This window comes from Lactuca virosa, chromosome 4 (assembly GCF_052849685.1).
Source record: "Lactuca virosa cultivar CGN04683 chromosome 4, Lactuca_virosa_CGN04683_v6, whole genome shotgun sequence".
NCBI classification, from domain to species: domain Eukaryota; kingdom Viridiplantae; phylum Streptophyta; class Magnoliopsida; order Asterales; family Asteraceae; genus Lactuca; species Lactuca virosa.
The window spans coordinates 435,457,690-435,478,587 of NC_136429.1; the positions used below are offsets into that span (position 1 = coordinate 435,457,690).

The window sequence follows — 20,898 nt, forward strand, 5'->3', positions numbered from 1 at the left end:
AATGAATAAAATCACATTAGAATTGATATTGAATTAATTTTAAAAATATGATTTTTAAATGAAAAGAATTAATTAACCGATAAAATTTGGGATTTTCCTTTTTTAAATTTAGCTGAATTGACTAAAATATCCTTCTAATGAGACTTATGTGGTTATACGCTATACGATATTCTATTGTAATATCATAGACCCTCAAATCATATCCATTTTTTATTTTTCATCCATTGGTTTAGAATCGTCTTTACGACCACACAATAGATGTCATCAACATTATAACCTAGCCTTATATATATATATATATATATATATATATATATATATATATATATATATATATATATATATATATATATATATATATATATATATATACTACCTTGTCTAAGTGCCAAAAGACATGTTTAGTCATTATTTTCAAAAATTAACTCGACCATCCCTCGTTTGTTTAAACTTTCATGTTCCATCCCTAACATATATGAATGACGATAGTGCCCTTTGCTATTTCTTTTTTCATTTATTTTGTATTCTTTTGTTATTTATTAATTATTTATTGATTTGTTTATTATTAAAAAATATTTACTACCTTTAGAAAAAATGGGAATCATCCCCAAGCACAATCAGTCAAGCACGTTCGTAAGTTCCCCCCCCCCCCCCCCTTCTTTTTCAGTAAGCATCATATTCAACATCAGCACCCACACTGGCGACCTGCATCTCCGTCGACTCCAGTACTCCCACGACTCCAAGAAATATTCGGCCACTCCACGAAATATACGATAACACCATCAAACCCTTACTCACCTCCCCCCTCTCTCTCTCTCTCTCTCTCTCTCTATATATATATATATATATATATATATATATATATATATATATATATATATATATCATCTTCAACTCCAAGAAATTTGGTGCACTTGGACGGAAAGAAGAATAGATCGGTATACTTGGACATAGAAGACAATTGAAGAGGGGAAAGAGATAGTAACAGAAGGGGATAGGTAGACCCCAAACCCTAAATCGTCTTCGACATCTGAAGAGTCTAAATCGAAACCCTAGATCGACGACATATCCCTTCAACCTTTCCGATATGCATCTGGAAGAGTCATAGTCACCGGAAACCCCTCTTAACCATATCCATCTTTGTGTAAAACTCTCCGAAAACCACCTATCCCCCTCTGCGATGCCATTAATATGGACTTTCGTCCTCTCCCTTTATGAATGCATCTCCATCGATGACTTAATTCAAAGAACGTTGACGACCCACATGACAGATCCCAATGAAGCTTTTGATGGGAACAGAGATGGATATTCAGGTGGTTTCTTTAGAGGTTTAGAAAAAGATGTGAACCGGTGGTAGGTGACGGCGACACAACGGATGAAGTGAAGATGTTTCCGGTGGTGGTTAAGATATCTGGCGGTGGTGGTGCATATTTCCGGTGATGTTATAGAGAAAAGAGAGATAGAGAGATAAACAGACAAAGAGACATTACGGACCATTTGCTCTTTTTTACTCTTTATCCAATTTTTAACTTCTACAACCGGTCATCTCAGCCTAAATGTCGTTGACCAGACATTAATGCTGACCTGTTTGTTATGTGAGCGTGTCTTGCTTAAAAAGCATAGGCTTAGGCGAAAGAATGAGGCCGGGTGGAATCGAGGCCTCAACCTCGAGTTTTATACGCCATCTACATTACCAGTGAGCTAGACACAATTCTGTGTCATTATTATTGTGCAATTATTATATATAATAACTATTAACGATTGAAATAAGAAGAGAAAACGAGTCTAGCAAGAATCGAAGGTGGGGCATCAAGCACATAGAACTAACACCTTACACCTTCACCAATAGGCACAGTTGGCTTTCTTTGTAACTTTCCCGAAACATTATATTTATTATTTGAAATGCTGCTATGTTTTATTATTATTATTATTATTATTATTATTATTATTATTATTATATTTTTTATGAACTTGTACATACATTATTAAATACGTTTATATATATATATATATATATATATACATATATATATATATATATATATATATATATATATATATATATATATATATATATATATATATATAGGGGATGGTTCCCTTGAGATTAATAAAAAATTAGAGACTGTGAGATTAAATATTAGCCAATGGAACTTAACGTCAACTAACGTCAACTGTTAAATGATTAAGGGGTATAATAGTAAACTTCAAATTAATGTTCAGAAAGCGGACACCTTCCTTCTCTAAAAATCATCATATCGCTAAATCATCGATTTTCAGTATCAGTCATGTAATCATATCATCCAATCTTCAACAATTATTCAATATAATAAAAAAGATCATGTTTTTACTGAATCTGTTATCAAATTAATCGCAATCTTCAAATCGAAAAAAACGATCGAAACAGAGCATCAGTTCATATCCTCATAAATACGAGATACAATCCTCAAATCGAAGAAACAAGCACCTCGCAATCCTAAACAAAGCATTTGAAAATTGAATCAAAATCAATTTTCATAAATGATGTCGAATCCAAAAGAAATTGACAAGTCGATCGCAACTGATACTATTATAGCTGAAATCAATTCATCTCGTAACGACGAACAAATCAATTCAATTTCTTTCACTTCTGAAGAACTTCAAAATACGATTCGTATTGAAGGTACAACTAATCCGTTTTAATACTACATATTACTTTACAGTTTCTACACTTCATTCTGATTCTTTTATTATACAATATAAATTATGAAAAATCATATATGATTATACAATACAATATGTGATTTAATCATATAAGGATGAATAATCACATATGACTGTTCATATCTATGATTAATCATATGTATTTATAGTTTGTAATTATGATTTATCATATATGTTTTCAAATTGAAATCTATATTAATATTATATTTGGATGAATAATCATATATGATTATACATCATAAAATATGATTAATCATATATTACAAACTACAAATACATATGATTAATCATACATGATTAAACAATATCAAATATGATTATTTATAAATTAATACGTATAATCATTTATGATTACACAGTATATTATATGATCAATCATATAATACAATGTACAAATACATATGATTTAACATCTAATAATATATTAATATCTAAAATCATGTATGATTTTTTATACTAAAATATAAATACATATCGTTAATCACATATGATTATTACAACATAAAATTATATAATAACATATTTGTCATTCCCTTCTTTTATCAGGTGAAAGTTCCAATTCAACAAATGAATCATATTGCAGTAACATAATTGAAGAATTTGAATATAAACCAGATGTCCCTACAGAATTTGTACCAGTTGTAAACAGTGTTTTCAAATCACTAAATTTGGCAGTAAAAATGTATACGGATTATGCAGAAATGGCAGGTTTTCATACAAGACTGAGTAGCCAATCAAAATACAATAGCCAAATAATAAAAGAAAAATATGTTATATGCAATAGGGGTTGAAAGGATAAACCAAAACCTTGTGATACGTTGGCTACAAGTTCTGTCAAGAGGAAACCAAATTCAAACAAGATAATTACTGGGTGTACAACAAAGATTATATTTGAAAATGTTTATGGAACAACAGATTTCAAAGTTAAGAAATTCTTTGAAATGCACAACCACCCACTGGAAAGTATCGAGGAAAGACCTTATACGAAAAAGGCAAGAAAGATGTCATATTCTGAAAAAGAGTTTGTAGTACGTGCATCAAAAGCTAAAATTGGTCCCACAATGGCTCACAAAATACGAGCAGTTTTGAAAGGAGGATATGAATATGTAGGGGCGAAGGTAACAGACTACAAAAACTTGAGGAGAGGAGTAAATAGAATCTTATGTTACAAGGATGCTCAAATAATGATAAACAAAATGAATGATCGTAGAGATCATTACCCAAATTATTCATTTGAGTTCCTACGTGATGGAGATCTGTTGGCTGCTATGTTTTGGGCAGATGAAAGAGAAAAGGCTTTTTATGCAGAGTTTGGAGAAGTTATATCTTTTGATGCAACTTTTAGAACAAACAAGTAAATTAATGTATATAAATTCAAACATACTATTAATCAAATATGATTGTACTAAACACATTTTATTTATATAGGTATAAAATGGTATTTGTTCCATTCACATCAGTTGACCACCACAAGAAATCAGTTACTGTTGGTGTTGGGTTGTTGAGTAGAGAGACAATTGAGTCGTATGAATGGCTGCTTAAAGCTTTTCTTAGAGCTCATAAAGGGAAAGCACCAAAAATTGTTCTAACTGATCAAGATGCAGCAATAAAACAAGCAGTGGAATCTGTCTTACCAAATTCAAGACACAGACTATGCATGTGGCACATAATGAAAAAACTGCAAGCAAAGGTATAAAAAAATACATTATATAATCATATATGATTATATAGTATTATGACAGATGATTCATATATGACTTATCAGATATCATACTATATAACCATATATGATTAATCATATATGATTAACTATTCTAATAATACGAATTATCAGATACCATACATATTGTATAAACATATATGATTACATAGTATGTAATATGATAATACAGTATATAATCATATATGATTATATAATCATATTATTAAAATACATAATCATATATGATTAATCATATATGATTGATATAATGATATATAATTAAGTATTTTAGTAATATGATTATATAATCATATATGATTATATATGATTAATCATATATGATTATAATAATATAAGTTATCATATATCATACTATGATTATGATGATACAGTATATAATCATATATAATCATATATGATTATATAATACGATTATATAATAATATATGATTAATCATATATGATCAATCCCACATTACAGTACATATATGATATATGATTAATCATACATATATGATATATGATTAATCATATATGATTATATAATCATATATGATTAATCATATATGATTACAGTACCTATATGATATATGATTAATCATACATGATATATCCTACATTACAGTAATCCTATATGATTAATCATATATGATTACTCATATATGATATATCCAAATAGGTATATAATTTATACTTATATAAGCAAAGTTGTTCATTCATAGGTTACTGGCGATTTATTTAAAAACAAAGACTTCAAGAAAAGATTTAACAAGTTTGTTTAGAACATGCATATCAAACCTGATGAATTTGAAAAGAAGTAGGATTTGATTATTAATGAATTCAATCTGGAAGATAAAAGATGGTTCAATGATATGTTTGAATTACGTGACAAATGGATACCTGAATACTTCAGTGACACAAGAATGTCTGGATCGATGAAAACCACTTCAAGATCAGAAAGCATGAATTCCTTCTTCAACACTTACTCTCAATCTGGAAATTTACTTTTACATTTCATGATGAACTATGACACAACAATTCAAAAACAAAGAAATACACAACAGGATCTTGATCATCAAACAAAGAAGGCGGTATATAAATTTATTTCACCACGACCAATAGAAAAACATGCTGCAAAAGTTTATACAAGTACATTGTTTTATGAAGTACATAAAGAAATCTATAAAGGTTCCTGGTACTGCCAATACGAACATCTTGGAACAAAAAATGGATGGGAGTTATACAAAGTGGAACAACTGAACAAAAACAGTGATCTAAAAACAGAATTTGAGGTAATATATTCTTATTTTAAATTTTGTTGAATCAGCACATAATATAAAAAAATATTCAGTTATGATTATAAAACACTTAATGCTTTAACCGCTTTTGAACAGGTAGAAATAAAACTTCCAACCAATGATGTAAAATGTACTTGTGAACACTTCAACCGCTTTGGGACTTTGTGCAGACATGCATTCAACATACTCATGAAACATGGAATTAAGGAGATACCTAAACAGTACATTGAGAATCGTTGGAGAAAGGATGTGATATCAAGGCATTATAATTTTGGTAGACATGTATATGATACTGTAAGGGTCGAAGACCTAAGTTTGTTTTACAAGGCACATTTGTAACGAAGCGTATTGTTTAGTCCTTGTAATTTTTTGTGTGCTTTCTCGTTTCCTATAAATAGGGAACATTACTTAGAGTTAGATAAGAGTCTTTGTACAACTTGTCTATTTTTCTCTTTGTAACAGTTGAAAGCATAATAGAGCTGAAACCAGATCATATTTACATCTCGTGTTCAATCTATAATTCGTATAACTCTGATTTGATTCATACTTGATTCCACACTTCATCAATTGGTATCAGAGCAGGAATCATCATCTGCGGTCTGATTTTCACTCTGATTCAAAAGGTTTTTGAATCAAATTTCTGGTTCAAAAGTTCCGCACCTTTTGACATGAAAAAGCATTCTAGATCTTCAGTTGTGATTCGATTCTGCAACTGATTTGTTGAATCGAGTATTCTACTTGATATTTTCTGACCAATTCAGCAATTTGCTTTCAAATTCTCTTTGATTTCTCAAAATTCTCTTTGATTTCTCAAAATTCTCAAAAATTTTCTTTCGTATAACAATGGCGAACTTCAATCTCAACTCGATGACTTGATACTCTCATCTGCTAGGATCTTCAACTAAGATTCCTATGCTTATTCCAGAATACTATGATCAGTGGGCAGATCGGATGCAAGATTACTTGAATGGAATCGATGAAGAGCTTTGGTCATGTATCTCAGGGAATGCTACTCTTCCGACGAATCTTCAACCAATTGGATCGTCATCTAGTACTACGAGTGTGGAAAATAAAAATGATCGAATGAAGAAACTTGAAAAACGATGCATAAGGGAGTTACGTGGTGCATTGCCTCCAGTTGTGTATAACTATGTCAGGAGTTGTACAACTGCAAAAAATATCTGGAATAATCTCAAAGACAAGTTTCAAGGTAGTGAGAAGACCAAAATCAATTCAGTTAAGCAATGTTTGATTGAATTGAAGGATTTCAAGCAAAAAGATGGTGAAACAATTGAAAGTTACTATGATAGGCTGAACGAACTGATTTACAAATGCAATCGTTATGGAATCACGAGGTCTTCTATGGAATTCAATCTCACCTTTGTTATGGGACTCCGTAAAGAATGGAGGAGTGTTAGTATGATGGTGAAAAATCAGCAAAGTTTCGACACATCTTCTCTAAATGATTTGTACAATCAACTAAAAACTCACGAAAGTGAAGTAAATGAAATTACAGAAGAGTCGAAGCTTAGTCTTGGAGGTCCATTAGCACTTGTCTCTAAAGTGTCTGAAAAGGAAGCAGTCGAAAAAGGTGATTCTGATGATGAAGAGGGGTTTCTCATGAATTCGGATGATGAGGCAGTAGCTTTTTATTCAAACAATAGAGTCAAAAAGTTTTTTAAGAAACCGTTTGTTTCGAAGATGAAGAATGATGGGAAAGGTAATTTCGTGAATCAAGCTGCTGGAAAGGAGAAGAAGAAGTATGAGAAGAATGATGGAAAGGTTGCTGAGGAGAAGAAAGAGAAGAAACTGAAAGGAGATTCTGGTATGGATTGTCATTATTGCAATGGAGCCAATCATCTAGCAAATGATTGTATGCTTCGAAAGAAGGATGAGAAAAAGAATAGAGTGAAGGATGAGGCATATTATGTGGAGAGGTTGGAAGAAGTGCGTACAAAGGCGAAAAATTTGTCTTTGGTGGCTCAAGGTGAACAGGAGGATAATGGCACGCATCAAATTTGGTCTTCGGGCTCCGATGATGAGGAAATGCGTAATCCTACGCATGGGGCCATGTATGCGAAGCTGGAGGAAGATTCAGACGAAGAGGTCAAGGGTCGATGCTTTGTGTCAAAGTCTGCTGATAAGTCTCCAATGACAACAAAGGTACGTAATATTCTTCAATCTTTCAATATTCCTTTGAGTGCACATGATTCTGAAATCGTTGTTATTGATGATATTGTTGCTTATTTTGATAATTTGGTTGTTTCTGCTAGCAATGAAGCTAAGAAATTAAGCAATCAGTTGTTAGAGACACAAAAGAAGTTAGATTCGAAAGTTATCAAGATAGAACGTCTAGAATTGCAAATAACAAACATTATGTGTGATCAAGATTCGTTTTCTAGTGATAGAAAACTCTTATTAGCTCAATGAAATATCTACTGTAATTCTGCTAAACGTTTATATGGCAAGTTAACTGCATTGCATCATTCGTGTGATATTAGCAAGGAACAACATAGGAACTTACTACCTTTTCTAGCATATGAGAGAGCAAAGGTTGATAATATTTCGTATGATTGTGAGAAAAATATTGTTGAGTTTGACAAAATTCCTGATGATAGATATGCTTATGAAATTGTCAAAATTGACGAATGTCTTGATTCAAGTGAATTAGTTAACATTGTGAATGATACTTTAACAAAATCAAAACAAATCAAAATTTTGAAAAAGACTGAGAATTCGACATCTGATTCTCAATCTAATTTTGCCGATATTGAAGATAACTCTGACAATATTAGCGAAATTAGTGATATTGAGGATGTTGATTGTTCTCAGTTGTCTGTCATTAATGTTGCATCAAAATCTAAAGGAAAAGAAAAACTTAAGGATTTGATGGTTAAGATTGACACTGATAAACCTTCAACTTCGAAACTTTGTGATCCCAACTTTGTGGATATCCGAGATAGTCAAACGGATAGTAGTGATGATGAAAATGATGAAGATGATTCGCACAAAAAGGTCTCATCAAACAAAGATTTGAAAGAAAATGAAATTCCACGTGTGGTTGTTGATCAAGTGTTTGGAGACACTGAAAATTTCGACAAAGTGTTGTCTGAAAAAGGAGCCCATTATTTGGAAACAAATCAAGTAGTGTATCCGAATTTCAAGTGTACTGATGATGTTGTTTTCCCAAATCAAGTATTTGTTACTACTGGAAATGTTGATAACATTAAACCAGAATTTAACAAAATGGTCGAAGATGACAACAAGAAAACAACAAACGAAGGGTTCTTTTCAAATCAAAGCACTGTTGAAAATAATCTAACACATAATTCGTATGTTTTTCAAAGACAAAAACCAACACGCAAATGGGTTGAAAAATCGAAAATTGTGAAAGAAGTTACAAAAGAGGTTATTGTGGAAAATGAAACTGTTGTCAAAATAAATTCCAAAGAATTTAAAGAACAAATTGACAAGTTTTCAAAAGAAACTTCAATTTCAAAAAGACAAGCTCGAAAGAAGATTTTTTGGCAAACCGTAGAGTTACGAAAGCAACAAAATGGTTTGACATTAAAAACAACTGAAAACAAAAAGACTAATCTGTTGAGAACAAGTCTTCACATTCAACAATTCATTCAGATCAAAAGAAAAATCCCGCTCAAATAAATAAAACTAGATCTGAATTTCATCCAAAAACACATTCTTCAAAAGTTTCAAACTCATCATTTTCTAAAGATAACAAAAACACCTCAAAAAGTGTTCAAAATCAACCATCACCACAACGATTTTCTTCTAATCAACAAACAAGGTTATCTCAAAAACAAAAATCTCAAAATCGATTTTCTCAAAATCAAAGTGTTGGAAACATTGATGGAAGTCGATACGCTATGGCATTTCGACCTAAATCAAATGTTGATTTCATCCCACAAAAACCAAATTTTCCAAATCCTACAGGAAAACAAACCTTAAAAGTTTCATATACAAAAGGGTTGTCTCGTGACAAGAACATCGATCATTGGCTTGAAGGAAAAGGACGAATGTATCAATCAAGGAAATATTCTCAACAACAAATTCACGAAGCTTATGAAAAGTATGTGAATAATTCGTCAACTGAAAGCTCATCTTCAAAATATTAAAATGTTTCAGTGAAAACTTGGTAACCAGTTTCAAAAGAAAAGCATGTCCAAACACATTCTAAAAAGACGAAGGCATGTGTCAGTGACAATCCCAAACTAACAAAAACTTATGTTTCTGTTCCTTTACCTAGTGATGTGAACTTAATTGATAGTCTCAAAACTAAAGTTTGTGATTGGGTTAAAAGTTCTTCATTTCATTCTGTTTTCAAAACTAATTTCAAAGGACCCAAACAGCCTTGGGTACCTAAATTCTTTCATTGATCGCAGGTACTATGTGACGAGCAATATGATGAGAAATGGTATATCGATAGTGGTTGCTCACGTCACATGACAGGACGAAAGGAAAATCTGAGAGATTTTCGACGCTTAGAAAATGCAGGAGTTGTGAAGGTTGGCAATAATCACAAGTGTCAGGTGAAAGGTTATGGCAAAGTCACCAATGGAAAGGTTACTGTTAATCGCGTAGCTTATGTCGAAGGTCTTCAACATACCTTGATAAGTGTTTCACAACTTGTTGTGGGTACTGGCAATCAAGTGGTGTTTAACGAAGAAGGCAACATCATTTCGAATGTGGAAACTAACGAATTTTTGCTCAAATCTAAACGACATGGTGACATGTTTACTCTTGATATCAAACCAATCATCGGCAAACCCTCAGTGTGCTTACTTTCGAAAGCTTCCTCTGACATCAGCTGGCTATGGCATCGACGTTTATCACATTTATGTTGGGTTTTGAGCATTCTAACACTCCTAAGTGTACATGCAACCCTAAATACCTTGGATCTATGTTTTCTCTATTATACATGCAAATATGAATATTCCAAGGTATTACCCTATCTAGCATACAATCCTTGATACTTGGGTAATATAACAAGTTAGAATACATACCTTTTAATGAAGCTTGAAGTCTTGAACTTTAAGAGCTTAGCCCCAATAGTGTGGAAGCCTCAAGTGGAATCACAAATCACCAAAACACCTTAGAAGACTTTAGAGAATATGGATACTTGGCTCACACTTATGAAATCGGTTATTGTCCTCTTTAGTGTATCCACACTAGCCACTAGCCTAATTTCATGAACCATAAGACCCTTTATATAGTGTGGAGGATTAGGGGTAAACCCTAATACCCATGACCTTTCATTTCCTAGGATCCATGGGTTAAAGCTCCATGGACTATCCATGAAGACTTAGCCCAACCTAAATGAACTTGGCCCACTACACATATATATCTAAGAGTCCATATTTAATTAGTTCCTTTTGATCACTTAATTAATTATAAATTAATTCTTGATCAATACTAATTAAATAATATGATTATATATTAATATATTAGAACTTATAATATATTAATATAAATCATAAATATACTATTCTCAAAAGACTATCCATATAAATTGTGCCGGTGAAGTGCAACCCAAATGGACCATGCCGGGTCGGGTCAAGTACATACCAAATATAATTATGGACTTAGACATTAATCCAACATTCTCCCACTTGGATAAGTCTAAAACTATTATTGAGTATGACTTCAAAAACCAACTGCAAATCGTAGCTCTTAAAGCCGCTGTCGAACTCTGATCTTGTCAACGAACTCTGACCTTTGTCAATGACTTGTCCATTAGATAAGGGATCATATATTCCTCCATTCTAGATATCATATGGACTGAGACATGGATTATAATCATTCTCTCTGTCCATTTGCTGTTTTCCGATTTCCGATTTATGATGACTGACTGATTGAACAAATCAAATCAGTCCTGGCTTGGCCAAGCACTCACATGTGTCATCGCTAAATCATCGAGGGGCCCACAGATACCGCTTTTATCTCGAAGGTAAAAGGAATGGATAAACTTCGACTCATATGGCTTGTTCTACTACTTGTTGAATCATACACAAAGGCACGTTTTATAACATCGAGTTACCGAATGCGTTTTCATGCAATCAATGTACAACCAACTCATAGTAACAACTCATATCTCTAGGTTTGAAGAATATAAGATATTATCGTCTCATGATCACTCGTGATAAAATCCATGAAGTGATCCAAATGAGCGCGGGTTGAATCCAGTACTCAGAACTTATGAGCACTCATGAGTGTTGTAGCACAACTGTGTCCACCAACTTGGATCTCTACAAGCCAACCCATGACAGTCTTGATTCATATCTACTTCCAACATATGACCGACTGTGGATGGTTTGAATAACTTTGTCAATCCGGAAGAATAACCTAGTTATTATGGAAGTCAAAACATGCAAAGTGAAACACAAGAATAAATGAATCTAATATGGTATCAAAACCTATGAATATAAATAAAACACTTTCTATTTATCACCATACTGATTACTCATTATTCATTGTGTCGGTTTTATCAACTTTATACTTGAATTAAAACACTAGGTCTCCCATGCTCCAAGCATGTACACTTTGTTTTCTAAACAATAGCTTTCCCATACACCAAGTATGAACTCTATGTTTGTCTATGATCCTTTTCTTTGTGAACTAGATCAATTGAACATAATTTCAATGATTCTCTTTTCACACTCCCAAATCCTTGTCTTAAATGTAAGAATTCAAAATTCCTATCATTTATCGAAATCTGTTTAGATTTTAAACTTATATGCACTGTTCCTCTTGTAATGATTATGCACAAAGCCACAAAGGCTTGGAAACAATCATTACAGAGTATCCCAATGGAGAGCAATTCCATGGAAACGATGTCTCAAACTCAAAGCGCATTGCTTTGAACATGCTTCTTGCATTAAGTTTCTTTAACCTTACACAGATTGCTTCCACCTATGAAGACAACTCAATATTCCCATTTTGACTACCGCTTCTGAACAAGAGTTGCCTCTTTTCAGACTATGTCAATATGGTCCTTCCAATATTAAACATTATACTTCCAACTGTACTTGAGAAACCAATCTTTGGTAAACCTTAGATTGTCCTCGACAATTGCTTAATCACTTTAGTCATATCTAATTCTAGACATTGTTCCCCTTAATGCCCCAAGGCATTTGGAAAATTCAGAAAGGATAAATATTATAGCACATGTAATCGATCTTGTACCCATAGTAAATGGGACACGATTCATGATGTTTCACATAAAGACATGGTTCTAGACCAGTCTTTTGCCATAATAATTTTTTGTTTTCCATATTCTCAAAATTTGACTATGAAAATGGATGTCGTAATCATAATTAAATTTTGAGAACGCAATATATAGAATTTTCTTAAGTTGAACCAATCCAACATGAAATTCATATATATATTCTTGACTAAAGGTGATTAAAATCTCAATTTAAGCTCTTTAGAATGATTATAAACTCAATCTAAGCTTTTTAGAATTGAAATGAAGTATAATTTCCTCTCCCTTAATTATAGCAAAACAACTTTTTCAACCCCTGCAACCTCACAAATTGAAACTTTTGTTTTCTATAATTAACATTGCTAACTTGCAATAATTATCATAATTATCATGCTCCCACTAACATGATGATTATTAGCATAACACTTATGCTCCCACTAGCTTTGACATGTATCCAGAAAACAGTTGGACCTCTAGAAGTCAATACTTTATTGACATTCTTACCAAAGTTCAGATTTCTGATACTAGATTGCTTTGATAAGACTTTATCAAAATCATACACCTTATCTTAGATAGATCACAGGTGTGTCCAAACAATTTCAGAACTATGAAAAGGGATGCCATAATCATAGTCTCAATTGTTTAGACCTTTTGCCATTTCTCATAAGTCAATGTTAGTGTGTCGGTTAACCACGCACGCTCCACTAACGACTTTGAGAACTACAAATATCACAATTGATATCTACTTAAAATCTACTTAGTGAAAGAATTTCCTCGCCATCATTTTCATGAATTGGAGAGAAACCTTATGACACTTAGATTTTATGGTGTATGTGTTCTTATCCATGTGAATTTGTCAAACCATAATCACAAGACTAGGTTAGTGACAAATCCTAACTCATATGGATTGAACTTGTGCAATCTTAACCTCTTGCCATCTGGCAGCACAAGGGCCTGCCATTGCTTCCAAGTAGTTATGCAAACAATTGAGAACATGTAGAACTCAAATATATATAGCCAATTTAACTGGAATGGGCACAGAAATGTCAAAACGATAGGTTATAAACCTCTACTTGTGTGCTAGTGATGAAATACATGTTTTATTCTTGATTACTTCTTGAAACCCTTTCAGGATCTTTTAGACTCCCACTGTCTCCTTGACCTATAAGACTTTCTTGCCAAATATTCAAGAGATAGTGTGGATTCTAATCAAGACAAACACTTAACACAATTCGCCTAAGTTGTTCTCTGTTTTATCCAAAACATCACAACTTACCAAATTCAAATGTACAAGAGTATATAACCTTTTACTCTTACATTTCACTAGTGTTAATAAACCTTCTTTAAGATGTGTCACTCAAGTTACATTTGTGGTGGGCTTGATCAGTGCACAAGAATGTGTACTCGATCCCTTAGTCCTTTACTTGACTCACACATCCATGTGAACAAGTAATTAGTCTTAATTTTCCAATGCTTGAAAGTTCTCATTCATCATACTATACAACTTGCATGATTCCAAGTTTCTATCCAACTGAAACTTGGGTGATGAGAATCTTTCCTTATTTGGAAAATTTAGACACTACCACAAATGAAAGAATCAAATTCATATTTCCACTCTTGCTATTAATGGAATCATATAAGCAACAATTTTTTTCCTTTTCACAAATGCCATTGTAAGGATATTTTAAAATAAATAAAATCAATTTTTTTTTCTTTTATTTTAAAAACTTTGCGGAAAAACTATCCTTACAGTGCAAAAACACATGAAAAACTTTGTTGTTATCTATTCCTAAGCAATATATCATAACTCCTAAGCAACAGCTCACAATTCTGATCACAGAACCATGCGATCGAGATCCATCTTCGCGGTCAGAATCAACATATACTTCCTTTAAGTTTCTTCACTCTTCTTTGATTCTTAAAACATCAACATGTGACCCAGTCACATCATGTAACAAGAATCTCAGAATAGAAACTTAACAGAGTTAGATAGTGGACTTTACCTGAAGTAGAGTCAATCTTCTTGACTTGATCAACCTTATGATCTTTCAGGTAAATAGGCTTCTTCGCAATCAATGCCCCTTCCTTTGGCAAGAGAAACATAGGGACTCTTTGGGAATGGTACATGGGACTATCACAGACTTAGCCTTTCTCTTTACCATTTGGTCAACCTAGTTGACTATGGTCAATCCCTTTCCTTGGGAAGAGAAGGCTTTTCTAGATATCCAATGTTACCATTGTCAATGTCCATGGTAGTTTGGGAAGTTGATCTACTAATCAAATTTGGTCTCCCAGTGCTCCAAATTATTGCTGATTCAGCAGCACCAAGCAAATAGATAAGATCATTAAGGGTCATGTCATAGTCTGTTTCATAGTAGTCCCAAAGGAATTCACTATGTGACTTAGAAAGTGATTGAACCACCAACTTTCTCAAGAGTTTGACACCCAACTCTCCCGGCTTGTCAATATGTGACTTCATCTCCAAGATGCGATCACACATAGACCTTGCTTGCCAATAGGGCTTGAGTGACCTTGAACTTGTGGGTTAGGGAGAATAATTGGAGGAGGTGGAGGAAGTGAAGTTCCAAGAGATTTGGGAGGATCATAGATGTCTGAACCATACATCTTTTTGGGAGATATTCAAGATAGTTGATCTAAATACCTTAATATAACACCCAATATGAAATATTAAGGCTAGGACCCAGCAAACTATTTTATAACTTGGAAGAGGGATGCCGTAATCCAAGCTATAAAATATTTGAAGGTAGGTGAGTGACGATTCACCAATTTCCACCAAGATAAACGAAATGTATTATTAGGTTTTAATTGGTTTTGAAACTCCTAGATTCTTTTGAGATTCATTGAACTTTTCAAAGGCATGTTTCAATCTCGAGTGTGCCCTTCAGGTTTTGTGACTGGGATGCCAAGGATCACAAAACAAGGTGTGAATAACCATGCAAATATACTTGGTACCCTTAATATTTACCCCTCAATCGATGTGCCGGTTAACCACACACGCTCCACCGATACTATGATAAACATTAAGTTACCCTTTTCCTACCTTGTTAAATCAAGCTAGTGTGCCGGTTAATCACACACGCTCCACTAACTAACATAAGCACAGTGCAAAGTGTAATTTCATGGGTTACCACCAAATTCACATTTTCCTAAGTAACTAAGATTGGGTATTAATAAGAGTTTAGTTACTTAGTATTTATCATTAATACTTTTAATGAAGGGAGAATTATAGTCCTTGTCCTACCCGTTCGGCTAACGACCCTCCACCGGTCAAGGAAGCGGTGGGTGAGAGTGGACACCCATTAAACTGCCATTTTATAGGCAGTAACCTTATACCCCCCTTATAGACCGGCTTCGTGAATGAGGCCTACTAATGGTAAGACGACTTTACTCTTATACATATATATAAATACTATTAACTTATAATATTATAAAGTATAAGGGTTGAATTTTAACTTTTAAAATTCTAAGGGCTAAACTTGGAATTAAAATATTCATAAGTGAAAACTTTACAAATTCCAAAACTTGAGGGCAAGTTTTTGAAACTATTCAAAACTTTTCATTTCATAACTTATGAGTTTAATAGTTCATTAAAATGAAGACTCTTCATTTTTTATGTAACCTCTTATTCTTTAATAACACTTTTAAAGAAGTGACTCTTAAACATCCATAACTTGAGGACAAGTTATGGAGTCATAATACTATTTAATGAAAAAGACTCTTCATTTTTTTTATGTAACCTATGGCACTTTTATGAGTTTTAAGATTCATAAATGTGACCTTTTATGTAACTTGAGGACAAGTTACAAAAATACATTGTATGAACTACCTCTAGATTAATTAGGATTGAAAACAACTAAAACACAAATTTTTTTTTCCAATGAATCTAAACTAACTCATAAATCAAGGAAACATAAAACTTTTGGTAATCCATAGCTTATGGAGTTAAATGCTTGTTTTATAATGAAACTTTTCATGTTCCATAACTTAAGAATAAGTTATGGAATTCTTTAAAACATTAACACCAAGTTTTGTAACTCCATAAAAACTTTGAATCAATTTTTTTTAAAACCTTTTCATATCCATAACTTATGGAGGTTTCAAAACACTTAAGATCACAAGTTTAAAAAACTTTTGAGTTCCAAAATTTTATGACAAAATTTGTAACTCCTTAAAACATTTAGATCAAACTTTTAAAACTAATAAAATAATCATATCATTTTATCTTTTACTAAATTTGACCTAATTCAACTCATATAGCAAATGATTCAAATTTTACAAATAATTAGTTTTTCACAAAACAAGTAATTATCTTAAAATTTGACAAACTTCATGTTTTTTTTTTCTTTTTTTTTTCAACTTTGAAAATCAAACATTTGCATGAATATAACAGAAAACAACCCATGTCTCTGATACCACTGTTGGGTTTTGAGCATTCTAACACTCCTAAGTGTACATGCAACCCTAAATACCTTGGATCTATGTTTTCTCTATTATACATGCAAATATGAATATTCCAAGGTATTACCCTATCTAGCATACAATCCTTGATACTTGGGTAATATAACAAGTTAGAATACATACCTTTTAATGAAGCTTGAAGTCTTGAACTTTAAGAGCTTAGCCCTAATAGTGTGGAAGCCTCAAGTGGAATCACAAATCACCAAAACACCTTGGAAGACTTTAGAGAATATGGATACTTGGCTCACACTTATGAAATTGGTTACTGTCCCCTTTAGTGTATCCACACTAGCCACTAGCCTAATTTCATGAACCATAAGACCCTTTATATAGTGTGGAGGATTAGGGTTAAACCCTAATACCCATGACCTTTCATTTCCTAGGATCCATGGGTTAAAGCTCCATGGACTATCCATGAAGACTTAGCCCAACCTAAATGAACTTGGCCCACTACACATATATATCTATGAGTCCATATTTAATTAGTTCCTTTTGATCACTTAATTAATTATAAATTAATTCTTGATCAATACTAATTAAATAATATGATTATATATTAACATATTAGAACTTATAATATATTAATATAAATCATAAATATACTATTCTCAAAAGACTATCCATATAAATTGTGTCGGTGAAGTGCAACCCAAATGGACCATGCCGGGTCGGGTCAAGTACGAATTCTCCAGGAGTTGGCGAAAGTATGCATAATAATCCAGTGGAGGGAGAGCACTTAGATTCGAATACTCTGGTTGAAGGGGAGCATTCTTTCGAGGGGGAGAATGGGAGAATGGATGAAGTTGTTGAGGGGGAGCATTTAGTTGAGGGGGAGCATCTAAATGATAATCGTGTTGAGGAAGAAAATGAGGAAAATGATACAATAAATCTTAATCAAAATGATGATTTTCATGATCTAAATGATGATATTTCTGTTGTAAGATCTGAAAATGAAGAGATGTACGAAGATGCACCTTTGGAATTTGATCCAACATATCCACCGTTAGAGAAATGGACAAAGTCTCATCCAAAAGATCAAGTCATTGGGAATCCTCAATATGCAGTATTAACAAGAGCTCAGATTCGTGCAAAGAACGAGGTATTAAATACTCATCAAGAATTTTGCATGTTCAATGTTTTCATCTCGAAAATTGAACCAAAAACAGTTAAGGTTGCAATGGAACACTTAGATTGGATTGTTGCAATGCAATCTGAACTGGCTGAATTCGATAGAAACAAGGTTTGGCGATTAATTCCAAAACCTGAAAATGTTTCGATTGTCGGGTTAAAATGGATTTTCCAAAACAAAACCGACAAAGATGGAAATATTGTTCGAAATAAAGCACGTTTAGTTGTAAAAGGATATTCGCAACAAGAAGGGATTGATTATGAAGAAACCTTTGCCGCTGTTGCAAGACTCGAGGTTGTTCGAATATTTTTAGCTTATGCAGCTCATAAGGATTTCGATGTCTATCAAATGGATGTGAAATGTGCTTTTCTTAATGGTGAACTTGAAGAAACTGTTTACGTTGAACAAACTCTAGGTTTCGTAAATGAAATGCATCCTGATCATGTATACATTTTAGATAAAGTAGTATATGGGTTAAAACAAGCACCAAGAGCATGGTATGCAACTCTTACCAGTTTCTTAAAACAGTCGAAAATTAAACAAGGATCAGTTGACCCCACATTATTTCGAAAGAAAGTTGGTTATCATCTAATGCTTGTTCAAATTTATGTCGACGATATTATTTTTGGCTCTACTGACCCTGCTTTGTCTAGTGAATTTGAAAATTTGATGAAAAGCCAATTTGAAATGAGCATGATGGGTAAAATCAATAATTTTCTTGGTTTAAACATTCATCAAAGCAGAGAAGGCATTTTCATTAATCAGGAAAAGTATACAAGGAATTTGCTCGAAAAATTTGGAATGACAAATAGCACGAAGCTAAGAGTTCCAATGGCAGTTGGTACAAGGCTATCACCTTCGTTAGAAATGCCTGCGGTTGATCTTACCTTATACAGGAGCATGATAGGTTAATTGCTTTATCTTACTGCAAGTAGACCTGATATCATGTTTTCTGTATGTAACTGTGCTAGGTATCAAGCAAATCCACGAGAACCACATTTAACTGCTGTGAAGAATATCTTTCGTTATCTCAAGGGAACAATTTCGTTAGGATTGTGGTATCCTTCGAAAACAGGGTTTTTCATTCAACATTTTCAAATGCAGATCTTGGAGGGTGTACTTTGGATCGAAAAAGTGCAAGTGGTGGTTGTCAATTTTTAGATGGCAAATTGGTTAGTTGGCAGTCGAAGAAGCAGACGTGTGTGTCGATTTCTACTGCTGAAACTGAATATGTTGCAGCTGCTGCTTGTACATCACAAATTATTTGGATTCAGAGTCAGTTGAGAGATTATGCTATTAATATGAAAAAGATTCCATTGTATTGTGATTCACGAAGTGCTATACGCATTTGTCATAATCCAGTACAGCATTCGAAAACAAAACATATTGCTCTTCGTTATCACTTTACCAAAGATCATGTGGAAGATGGCAATATAGAAGTCCATTTTGTAAAAACAACGGATCAGCTTGCTGATATTTTTACAAAAGCTTTGGATGAAAAATCATTTGTTCGAATTTTGACAGGGTTGGGGATGATCGAAGCAAGTTCAGTTCCAGGAATGATTTTGAATGTATAACAACGAAGTGTTATATAAATATGTCGATTCAGAGGTCATCATGATTCGTTCAGAGGCTGATAGTATTAATTGTTCAGAGGTTACTGTTCATAGTCAACGCTTTGACATGCTTCGACTTTGTGACATTGCACATTTTGGTTTGGAGTAACACTCTTCGTTAGATTTTCAAATTTCTTTTGTATTTTATTTTATTTTCGAAAAATCAAAAACTACAAAAAGATTTTATTTTTGTTTTGTCACTTTTATTTTCGAAAAATCAAAAACCACAAAAAGATTTTATTTCTATTTTGTTATTTTACTTTCGAAAAATCTCAAAATCCAAAAAAGATTTGATTTTGTTTGTCAATTGTTTCTTTTAAGAAAAATTGAAAACATCAAAAAGATTTTTGTTATTTTATTCTTTATCTTTTGTGTGTATAGATTTCGCGAAGGACATACAAGGGTCATGCTTGTGTTTCTCTGGGAAGGTACAATTTCGACAACTTTGTACTAGTTAGACTGTCCCTAGAAGCATGCTGCAACATGTCGACCCAAGCCTCCATAGACTCAATGTATGTTAACGAAAGCCTTAATGAATTTTTCATACGAAAATTTCTTCCCAAGTCAGGCTTATATTCACATTAGTCGAATGAGCTACCTTACTCTTTTCAAATGAGTTAAGAGTTGTCTGTTTGGTCCAATTATAACAGAGGTACAAGTGTTTTCGTTATCCAATCTTTTTCATCACAAAGTTCTATCACATTTCACACACAATGACATATGTCCGAGAGGTCATCGATCAAACCAATCAT

General features: G+C 32.9%; 1 protein-coding gene across 1 annotated transcript; it reads left to right on the forward strand.

Annotated features, from left to right (window-relative positions):
• Positions 1-2,523: 2,523 nt before the first annotated feature.
• Positions 2,524-6,042, forward strand: LOC145106649 (protein FAR-RED IMPAIRED RESPONSE 1-like). The gene is made up of 6 exons (XM_079043602.1): positions 2,524-2,662; positions 3,250-3,411; positions 3,619-4,057; positions 4,132-4,393; positions 5,227-5,697; positions 5,800-6,042. The coding sequence occupies exons 1-6, from the start codon at positions 2,524-2,526 to the stop codon at positions 6,040-6,042; spliced, it is 1,716 nt and encodes a 571-aa protein (XP_078899728.1).
• The last annotated feature ends 14,856 nt before the right edge of the window (positions 6,043-20,898 follow it).